The sequence below is a fragment of the Fundulus heteroclitus genome, unplaced genomic scaffold (assembly GCF_011125445.2).
Source record: "Fundulus heteroclitus isolate FHET01 unplaced genomic scaffold, MU-UCD_Fhet_4.1 scaffold_88, whole genome shotgun sequence".
Taxonomy (NCBI): domain Eukaryota; kingdom Metazoa; phylum Chordata; class Actinopteri; order Cyprinodontiformes; family Fundulidae; genus Fundulus; species Fundulus heteroclitus.
This window is the reverse complement of record NW_023397340.1, coordinates 97021-108641: the sequence shown is the minus strand read 5'-3', so window position 1 is coordinate 108641 and position 11621 is coordinate 97021. Positions and strand designations below refer to the sequence as shown.

Below are 11621 nucleotides of genomic sequence, written 5' to 3'. Positions count from 1 at the left end.
GCTGCAGCTGTGTCAGTGAGTTTCCATGACGACGGAACTCTGAGGGCCAGTGGGAGACGTTCCATTGAGATAGAATGGCAACTTTCGATGCCAGCTGCAGCGGCTGTGATTAATGTAGAAATCTGAAATTCGCACAGTCACTTCCTCTTAATATTTTAAAATTTTCATGTGACTTTCAGCCATGTGTCAGTTTACTGTCCCATTTTGGATTTTACATGCTTTCCTATTGGGTCTTTGCTTCCAACAGGACCTGGCATGATGCCTAGACACGACCCACTTGGCCAATACAGCACCACCCACATGTGGGAAATAGCACTACACACCATGTTGGTCAAATGTTGAGTTCTGGGCCCAGATGTGGTGAGGCTGAGTTGCTAAAGGAGGCCGATCTGACACATGGCCTTTGGTGAGCTTTGGTGACATTAAGTATTGGCACCCTTTTTGAGGAACTTCCCAATACAGGATTTGGACCAAACTAACAGAGTACAATCACCTGGTGATACTGGACACAACCATGTTAGCGGCTAACGCTTAGCATGTTGCTAACCGGAGGTAGCTCTAGGAAGGTCTCACCAACTTCTGCTTCACAGTTTGTACTTCCTTTAGTAGTTTGTAATGCCTTTAACATTTTTATTCACATATTTCATTTTTTCATGCTACATTGAAGTATTTAATCATGTTTTAATAACGCCAATTTTCCATGCTGCTTGGATGCAGACCTTCTCCTGTCGGCTGGTTTTGACGAAGACAAATCCTTTTCACACTCAGAAGATTTGATTTAAAATCCCCAAGTGATAAAAGCCTACGACCAAGGAACTCGGAAGCTTTGCCCTTTGGTGAGATTTAGTGACATTAAGTATTGGCACCCTTTTTTTTTTTTTTTTTATATATATTTTTATTGGAGCAAAAAGAGGAAATAAAAAGCAAAACAGAGCCATATATATACATATATACATACAAGCATACATATGAAAATATATCTTGACATATATGTACATACATGATGCGCCTCCCGCTTTGATCCTACACAGATCTATACAGTTAGTACAATACTAACGAAGCATCGCACCAAAGTATAAATTCCAAAGTTACAATACAGCAGTTTCAGCCCCCTTTTTTTTTTCACAACAAGAAAGAAAAAAAAATTTAAATAAAAAGGAACACCCCCCCCCGCCCCCCCCCTCTCAGCTCAAAGTTCACCTGATGGAAAATAAGATATGTTAATGTGTCATTCATCAGATAAGCAAACCCCTAATCATAAAGTAACAAGATACAATGGCAGGCACCTTCAGTTGGGCAAAACTTCTAAATTTGAAAAATAGGAAAGAAAACATTGCCACTTTTGGTAAAACTTCTGTGTGGACCCTCGAAGGGTATATTTAATTTTCTCAAGCTTCAGAAAAAACATCATGTCCTTCACCCAGAGGGATATTGAAGGACATTTATCAGACTTCCAGTGTAGAAGTAAAGTTCGCCTTGCCAGTAAAGATGTAAAGGCAACAACCTCCCTTTGAGCAGAACTTAGAACTAAAGTAGGATTGAGAATACCAAATATAGCAACTAATGGACAAGGTTGCAAATTTACTTTCAAGACAGAGGACATAATTGAGAAGTAGTTAAACCAAAAATTATATAATTTGGGACAAAAAAAGAACATGTGGCCCAGATTGCATGGGGAGCCTTTGCATTTATCACATATATCCACGACATCCGGGTAGAGCTGAGAAAGCCTAGATTTCGACAGATGAATCCTATGTACAACTTTAAACTGGATCAAACTAAGACGAGCACAGGATGAGGAAGAATGAATTCTGTTAATAGCATCATCCCAAGTATTTTGTGTCAAGTGGATTCCCAACTCTTTATTCCATGCATCTCTAAGCTTGAAATTAGAATCCACTCTTAAATTTAAAATAAAACTATAAATCCTTGAAATCGTGCCTTTTTGGATCGGATTATACGCAATAATTTTTTCCCAGGGCTGTTCAGGAGGTATAGAAGGGAAATTTGGGAAACATTTGGAGGCAAAGTTTCGAACTTGTAGATAACGAAATAGATGCGTACCCGGTAAACTATATTTGGAGGATAAATTTGCAAAGCTATCAAATACTCCTGATGTGTAGAGGCTTCTTATTTGTTTTAAACCCCTATCATACCAGACTGAAAATGATGGGTCGAAAAGGGATGGAGGAAACAAATGATTGTTAATTAAGGGACATAAAGAGGAGGCACCAGCAAACTTAAAACACCTTCTAAATTGAGACCAGATTTTCAGTGTATTAAAGACAACTTGATTATTAGTAAATAAAGAGGGTTTTATAGGTAATGAAGAAAAAATTAGACCGGATAATGAGGACCCAACACACGAAGATAGTTCCAATTTGCACCAGGGAGAACTGGACGATTTGAGCCAATAACAAATTTTCTGTATATGAGCAGACCAATAATATGCCTGAAAATCCGGCAATGAGAGACCGCCACTAAGTTTACATCTTTGTAATAATGTTTTACGAACTCGAGGAGGCTTCCCATTCCAAATAAAGCCACTAATCAATCTATTTATGGAGTCAAAAAAGATTTTTGGCATAAAAAGAGGAATAGATTGAAATAGAAAAAGAAATTTTGGTAAAACATTCATCTTGATTACATTAATCTTGCCCAAAAGAGAAAGAGGAAGATTGCGCCAACTCCGGAAATCAGATGCAATTTTTGTAATAAGAGGCGAGAAGTTAGCAGCAGCAAGGCCAGATAGAGAACGTGTCACATTTATACCAAGATATCTGAATCCAGTGAGACTGAACCTGAAGGGGAAATCAGATTGTTGAAGACCACAAGCAGTAGTGTTAATGGGAAAGCATTCACTCTTATCCAAATTCAATTTGTAGCCTGAAAAGGAGCTGAAATTACTTAGAATACGCAAGACAGCGGGGACAGAAATAGCGGGGTTGGATACATATAGCAGCAGATCGTCTGCATATAAGGATAATTTATATTCCATCCCATTCCGAAAGATCCCACTAAATGAGGGGGATGCACGCAATGCGATAGACAGAGGCTCAATTGCAATGATAAAGAGTAACGGCGACAACGGACAGCCTTGACGTGTTCCCCGCCCGAGAGAAAAATAATCTGAATATATATCATTAGTATGAACACTGGCCTTGGGAGATGCATAAAGTAGACGAATCCACGAGACAAATCTATCACCGAATCCGAACCTCTTCAAAACCGCAAACAAGTATTCCCACTCAACCCTGTCAAAGGCTTTTTCAGCATCGAGGGAGATGACCATTTCGGGCACATCTGAAGACTGCTTTGAATAAATGACATTGAAGAGGGTGCGCGTATTAAAAAATAATTGACGCCCTTTGACGAAGCCATTCTGCTCTTCAGATATGATCAAAGGAAGGACCTTTTCCAAACGAAAAGCAATCAACTTAGCTAACACCTTTACATCTGCATTTAACAAGGACAATGGTCTGTAAGAACCACAAAGAGTTGGGTCCTTGTCCTTCTTGTGAAGTAAAGTTATAATAGCCTGTGTTAATGTCGGAGGCAAAGTCTTACGTTCTAAGGATTCGTTAAACATAGCCAGTAACAGTGGTGCCAATTTTTCGATGAACTTTCTATAAAATTCGATGGGAAACCCATCCGGGCCAGGGGCTTTGTTTGACTGCAGCGCTTTTATTGAATTTGTTACTTCCACTAGGCTGAGTGAGGAGTCCATGCTCTTGGCGGTGTCCATATCAATAACAGGAATGGGAATGCTTTGAAAAAATTCTTCCATTTTATTATTATTTGTAGGAAATTCTGATGAATATAAAGAAGAGTAAAATAATTTAAAAGTGTCATTAATTTCAGTGAGGTTGGTTGTAATTACCTGTTGGGTATTTTGAATACTAGGTATTATACGGGAATTGACCTGGCGCCGTAACTGATGAGCCAATAAACGGCCCGCCTTATCACCATATTCATAATAAGAACCTTTACTGTGTAAAAGTAAGCGTTCAGCTTGTTTAGTAGATATTAAGTCAATCTCTGATTGAACACCAATACGCTCTTTAAATAGTTCTGGTGAGGGACTTACGGCATATTTTTGATCGATATTAGCGATGGCTGTGGTCAGTTCAGTAAGCCTTGAGTTATGTCTTTTATTAGACAAAGATGTGTAGTAAATTACTTGTCCTCTGAGGTAGGACTTAAGTGTTTCCCATAACAATGAATGAGAAGTGGAATCATTCTTATTAAACACCAGAAACTCATCAATTGCATTAGAGATAAAGTCACAAAATTCTTTGTCTGCTAATAAAAGAGAGTTAAACCGCCACAAGGGTCGGCTATGTTTGTAGGAAGTTAACTGAATATCTAATAATAATGGGGCATGGTCTGATATAATTATACTTAAGTAATCTGAAAAAACTACACATGAATTGAGAGCCGGGTCGATGAAAAAATAATCAATTCTAGAATAAGAGTGATGCACCTTAGAAAAAAAAGAAAATTTCTTACTTGTTGGATTTCGAGATCTCCACGGGTCAATAAAACCACTCTGCCTCATGAAATCAGAAAATGCTTGAGCCATTAGGGATTTAGTTAGTTTAGGGGGGTTGGATCGGTCTAACTCTGGATCAATGACACAATTTAAGTCACCCCCTAAAATTAGCAAATGAGAATCCAGAAACGGAATACTGCTCAATAATCTATTTGCAAATTCAGCATCATCAATGTTTGGAGCATATATGTTTACCAGAAGAACCTTTTTCTGCATTAATGTTCCAGCAACTATCACGTATCTGCCATATTTATCAGCAATAACATCGGTGGGTGAGAATTGTACTGTTTTGCTAATCAAAATAGCTACTCCTCTTGATTTGGAATTAAAATCTGAATGAAAAACTTGATTCATCCCAGAACAACGTAACCTATTGTGATCCTTAATGCGAAGATGGGTCTCCTGTAAAAACACCACTGAAGGTTTTAACCGCTTCAGATGGGAAAAAACTTTAGATCTTTTAACAGGGTGACCCATGCCCTTGATATTCCAGCTAATGAAGCGAAGCGATGAGCCTGATCCTGCCATATCGGGGTCTACAGTAGTATTAACCATTTAAAGAGATAAAAGTAAGAATAACCATAAAGAGCTGAGAAGATCCCCCCCACCCCCACCCCCATACCCAAAAGGAACCCATAACAAAACCACACCCAAAGTCTCCATAAAAAGACAAAAAAAAAGCAGAACAATGGAGACAGCAGTGTAATACCCGGCAATTGTTCACAATAAAACGTGAACCCGGAGATACAGCAGAGCGAACAGATATGGAAGTGTATCTAACCAAAACTGGCTAATAACCCCCGCCAACCTCCAAAACAGAATACTAATATGTGCATTATCATGCCATTATAATTGCTTTTATTAAATCAAAACAAGATTGAGAACTGCAAAATCTCAATGTAATGGGGAAAAATACAGCATAACAATAAACAGTACCACTGAACACAAGCCTTCTTGATTATTTTAACTGAATGAAATGCAAACATATCCTTAATATCCGAGTGATGTGAATAAACCTCGACTCTGACTCAGAATTAAGAACTGTAAATTCACCCAAACATAATCTATGGCCAAGGCTCATTAAGAGCAAATAGGGCTCAATCAGAAATCAAAGTCTGAGCGTATTTCTTTGCGTCCTCGGCTGCGGTAAACTCCTTTACTACTCCATTGTGCGTAATGCGCAGCCGCGCTGGGTAGAAGAGACCGTACCTGATCCCTTCGATGCCACGAAGTAGCTGTTTCACCTCATTGAAAGCCGCTCGAGCCCGGGCGACCTTGGCAGTGTGATCTGGAAAGATCGATATAGTCCCCGCACCTACTCTGATCCGCTGGCGCTCCCTCGCACGACGTAAAATGTCTAGACAGTCACTGTAGTAATGAAGCCTGCATACAATTACCCGAGGACGTTCACCCGGTTTGGGCTTGGGTTGAAACGAGCGATGAGACCGGTCCACCAGCGGTTCCTTTTCCAGCCCGAGCGCTTCCTTCAGTAACGCAGCCACAGCGGTAGGTGAGCAGGAGTCGCCGCCCTCCTCCACGCCGATGATCCTGATATTGTTGCGGCGCGATCTTGACTCCAAGTTCTCACACTTATCTTCCAGCATGATAACCTTAGCTGTAAGCTGCTCTAGAGTGGTTTTCATACCGATAATGTCATCAGAGCAACCCGTGAGTGCCTCCTCCACGTCCCCCACCGTAGCCGTTAGCTTAACCAGCTTAGCATCAGTAGCAGCATAGTCACTTGCTAGCTGCGTCTTCACGGCTTGTACCTCCGCTTTAATGGATGACAGCGCATCACCAAGGACCTCTTGAAGCTCTTTTTTAATAATGCCGGCAATGTCTTCTTTCAGAGAGGACAGTAATTCGAGCTTTAGGGAATCGGCGTTCAGGTCTGTCAAAGTCGGAGCAGTTGCGCCGCATGGATCTGGCGGCAGAGGAGATGAGGCCTGTGAGCAGGACTTTAGCTGTGTCTGAATAGTACGAGATTTTCCCCTTCCTGACATTGCCACTCGATGCGAAAATATGAAAACAGGACCGGAAAGCAAAAAAGCAACTACCAAAGACTTGATTTTCAATGAAAAGCACGGTTGAATACGAATTGTAAACAAAATTGGCAGGAGCTATCGCCACTCACGTTCTACTCCATTAACCGCTCAACAGCGCCCCCCGGCACCCTTTTTGAGTAACTTCCCAGTACAGGATTTGGACCAAACTGACAGAGTACAATCACCCGGTGATACTGGACACAACCATGTTAGCGGCTAACGCTTAGCATGTTGCTAACCGGAAGTAGCTCTAGTAAGGTCTCACCAACTTCTGCTTCACAGAGTTTGGACTTCCTTTAGTAGTTCGTAATGCCTTTAACATTTTTATTCACATTTCATTTTTTCATGCTACACTGAAATGTTTAATCATGTTTTAATAACACCAATTTTCCATGCTGCTTGGATGCAGACCTTCTCCTGTCGGCTGGTTTTGAAGAAGACAAATCCTTTTCACACTCAGAAGATTTGATTTAAAATCCCCAAGTGATAAAAGCCTACGACCAAGGAACTCGGAAGCTTTGCCTTTGACGGTTACGCGCACCACCAGGCGGGCGCCTTCTTCAACTTCTTCAGAAGTTGAACGATTCTAGTTGTTTTTACTATCGATACATTTCCCCTTTTAAACAAACGCATGAACGCGCAGTTGTCTCAGATAACTCAATCCAGGGATACTAATCGTAAACAACAGGTGTGTTGGAAGAACCCAATTAGCCGGATCATGATTAGCCAGATGAAATCATCTTGGATGTCTCATTCGATCTTGGATGTTTTAAGCAACGTACGAAGAACGGACCCCAGTTCTGGTTTCTCCGTCAAGCCAGGCGCGGTTGTTTTGAGCTTAGTAGACAGGCAAACGCAACGAAAAGTCGAAAAAACGGCAGTACAAACAATGACTAACACAGTGAAAGTATGAACATCAGGGTTTCCCGCAGTGCTATCTTGATGATGCGGCCGCCTTGTCAAACTCACGCTACTGCCTCACCAACATTAAAAAATAATAAATAAATAAATAAATAAATAAATAATAATAATAATAATAATAAACTTGATTTGCTTGCATGGTTTTTGACGTTAACATGCGGTTCTTTGTTGCTTTCGCGCGTGCATATAGTGAATGGCAGGGCAAAAACCCATAGAGTTCTCGCCGTAAAGTGACTCCACGTCTTAATTCTTTAGTCAACATTACAGCATTTTTGGCTGTTACAACAGCAGTTACTGTCACATCGCTGCTCTGACAGGGAACTTATTCTCGGTCAAGTAGTGGTAAAACAGCTATTGACCCCAGAGTGGCAGTGGCAGTCTGGGAATAAATTCAATTCAACTTTATTTACATAGCTCCAATTAACACATGCCATCCAAAGACCCTTAACAAAGCCTACCCATGACCCCCAAATGTGATTTGCATGAGTTCATTTACTTTTTATAAAAGTTAAATTTCACCTAGCCACCCTTAAGGTGACCAAGATTAAATATACACTCACAAGGTAAATAAGTTATTTTTCAAGCCCAAGGGGCTCCACCATTATGTCTCCATGTTATTTATACATGTTAATGGTATCTAAATAATGTGCTTGTGCTGCAGAATGTTCCATTAATTCAGATGTTTGAGATAAACTTTAAAACAAGCAGTTTATTTTATTAGTATACTACTCTTTTAAGTTCATCCCATCTGTGTGTGTGTCTCCACAGCCCACACACCATTCTTCTCAGTGGCTTCAGATGCCTCCAATCATGGGACCACCAAGCTCTTCCCACTGTCAGTGCGTTACTGGACGCCAGACTTGGGAGTACAGAGGAAGGTCCTTGATTTCTATGATGACAGTGATGAAACATCTACCGCGATCTACAACCAGATAGTTACCAAGCTGGAGGAAAACGGACTGGGACTAGACATGATATCTGTGTATACCGCTGACAATGCTAGTGTGAATTACGGGAGATACAACTCTGTCTTCCAGAAACTGAAAGAGAACAACAATTGCATTTTGAAGGCAAACTGTGTGGCCCACATCGTTCACAACAGTGCAAAACACGCAGGAGATCGGCTACATATCAACATCGAAAATGTCGTCAACAAGACCTTTAGCCACTTCTCCTCATCTGCCAAACGCATTGAGGAACTTAGATCAATTCACACCTTTGTGGAGACAGAGTACCAGTCCCTGCTTAGACATGTGCCCACAAGATGGCTGAGCTTGTGGCCTGCAGTGAAGAGGCTTCACGACAGCTGGGCTCCTATCAAGACCTACTTTCTCTCTTTGGAAGAGGACGAGTGCCCAAAGTCAATATGGCGACTGTTCAAGGATGACCAGGATGGTGAGGGCAACCCCCTTGATCTACAGGTAATTAATTTAATTGCACTCAACTTTTTTTCCATCTAAGTATTATTACATGAAACAGGGATTAGAGAAATGATGATAATGCAAACAGTGTCAGCACACAGGATCATTGACTCTCCTTACGTCTTTTAGGTTTACCTGTCCTTCCTCAGCAATACGCTGAAGATTTTCCATGACACTGTGCTGGTGGTGGAGCGAGAAGATGTGACTGTCTGTGAGCTCTACAATATGATGTTCACCCTAAAAACCAAGCTACAGCAACGACAGAGTGATGGTTTCTTTGGGGCCCAGACGAGTGTACTCTTCCAGCAGTTTCCAGACAGACAGGCAGTTGTGCTCAGAGAGGACACCTACCTGGAGCAGCGCTATGACTCCAACTACCAGAAGAAATTGGCTAGCCTGGGACTAAAAAAAAGCCCATTTAACTTCCCCCATCTCTGTGAAGCTGTAGAGGTCCTGCAGCTAAGCAAGAAGCTGGACATGGATGCGCTATATGATGAGTATTGTGTCGTTCTGCCGCACCAACAGGCCATCGTGGAGTCTGGAGCTCCAGTTGTGGAGAAGTGGGCCACCTTACTCAAGCACACACACACACCAAACATGACAGTATTAGCTTCTTTCCTCTTGAGTGTACCAATCACCAATGCTTCAGTGGAGAGGGTCTTTTCACTGATGACAGGATGCTGGACGGACACAAGGAACAGATGTTCAGTAAACCTCATCAAGTCAGAAATTCAGGTGAAGAGCAACTTCACATTCAGTTGCAAGGACTTTTACACTTATGTAGTGAAAGAGAAGGTTCTCCTCAATGCTGCACGCTCCAACAAGAAATACAACTTCAAGAAAAAACCTGAAGGTAAGAAACCTAGATATGTAAGACCCCATTTGTCTAAGATGAAGTTTGATTGATTTTGAACATTGGTGGGCTGTCTACAGGGGTGCAAATGTGTCACTTTCAGGAAACAGTAGCCTTTTAGGTCAAAATATGTCATTGTTTTGCATAGGATTGTATCTTGGCATCTTTTTGTATTGTTGTCACCTTGTGATGGTGATGGGTTTGCACACATACTGGAAAACCATTTGGAAGCTTATCATAAATTAATTCTGTCTCTTATCTTTCTTTCTTATTTGATTCAGATGCTGGTGAAATGGTTTGAGTCCTAAAGGTGACCCCAAAGTCCTAAAGGTGTCCCCAGAACACTGAACAGTTTTTTTTCCTGCGCCTGCCTTTACCAACATCCAAGTTCACCATCCTTCCTCCCCCTTCTTGTTCTGTGAACCTCTGGAGTTGTGAGTTAAGACTTTTTTTACAGTTCCTGTGGTGCAGAGCAACTACAATTCCTGTTAATCCTTTAATTTAAAATTATAATTTATTTGAAGTGAATAAATTGTAATGAAAAATAAATAAAATTAAATAGCTAAAGTAAATCGGAATTGGAAGTGCATCTGTTCATTGAATGTTCAAAGTATTATGAATCTTTATTTAGAAAGAAATACACATTGGTTGGCCTATTCATGAGCATACATCAGCAATTACACATGTTTATAGGAATAGGGCATTATTAATATACCATGTTATACATCTATCAGTGAGTCTGCCCGTGAGGTGGGGGCACCGCCGCGGCAAGCAGTGTCCCACTTTGTCCCTCAGAAACATACCCCTTGTCCCCCCTTGGGCTTATTAGCAGGTGGTCACTCTATATCCAGTGGTGAAAGTAAGCCGGTAAGGTCCTGTACCGCGTACACAAGAGGAGAGGGGGCGGGGGGAGAGCTGCTGCATGGCTGCATGCAGAATCATAAAACAGTTCTGCTAACCAGATGCAGTTTAAAATGCCACTTAGTCTGTTTATAAGTTTCGTTTTTATTAATTCTGCATTTTTTAACTACATGCACCGTATTTCTGTGCCTCAGCACTTGCTCCTCTCCCCCCTCCTTTCCCTCGGACCAGGTGCTTTTATCACCGTTCACCATTCAAAACGTGAATCATTATGTTTAATGTCCTCACATCGGTAGCAACGTGTGCCAGTTAAAGTCAATAGGAGAGTTAGTAGCTGTGTTTCATACTCTTGTAGAACCAGTGGCGCTTCGGTGGGCTGCTGCCTTGCGCTTTAATTCAGGTGCGCACTTTTAAGGGTCATTTTAAAGAACTTGTAACATCAGGGCTTCATCTCAGATCTGTCAGTACCCCTGTTCCCTTTATAGGAGCCCTTTACAGTATTTAGTTATGCATTTCCCCCACTGTTTATCCCTCGCACGCAGCGCACGGGGATAAAATCCACCCACCTCACCGCCTAGAGCACACTGACGACAGCAATAGAGATTTGACTTGTCAGTGCGGCGACTGACTGAGAAACCTGTCGCTGTGAAAGGTGACGATAATGGTTATAAACTGTAACAGTCTAGAAGTGCATTGAGCTGAAAAGAGGGAGACGACAGCAGCTGGATCATGCGTAAAGACACAGCGGGAACCTCTGTGTGCTTTAGTGTTGCTGCTGAGGGGAAAATGTTGACCATAAAGGCTTGATGAAACTCAGCCTGAATCACCAATCAGGTTATAGAACTACAATGATAAACAAACCCATAGATGAATATGTAACAGTGTAATAATTCGGTCAATAACTTAAAACTACTTATTTTTATTCAGTATTATTTGAATAATTGTGTATTTTTTTATATTTTAATCCA

General features: G+C 41.3%; 1 protein-coding gene across 1 annotated transcript; it reads left to right on the top strand.

Moving 5' to 3' along the window:
- Positions 1-802: 802 nt before the first annotated feature.
- Positions 803-10515, top strand: LOC110368315. Its single transcript, XM_036134666.1, has 4 exons — positions 803-836; positions 8287-8939; positions 9069-9792; positions 10074-10515. The coding sequence occupies exons 2-4, from the start codon at positions 8490-8492 to the stop codon at positions 10091-10093; spliced, it is 1194 nt and encodes a 397-aa protein (XP_035990559.1). The 5' UTR covers positions 803-836; positions 8287-8489; the 3' UTR covers positions 10094-10515.
- The last annotated feature ends 1106 nt before the right edge of the window (positions 10516-11621 follow it).

Bases quoted from the DNA above. Each gene is read 5' to 3' on its own strand.
- LOC110368315 (XM_036134666.1), top strand. From the start codon at position 8,490: ATGATATCTGTGTATACCGCTGACAATGCTAGTGTGAATTACGGGAGA. The intron at 8,940-9,068 runs GTAATTAATTTA...TACGTCTTTTAG, and splicing joins GCAACCCCCTTGATCTACAG to GTTTACCTGTCCTTCCTCAG. The intron at 9,793-10,073 runs GTAAGAAACCTA...TATTTGATTCAG, and splicing joins CTTCAAGAAAAAACCTGAAG to ATGCTGGTGAAATGGTTTGA.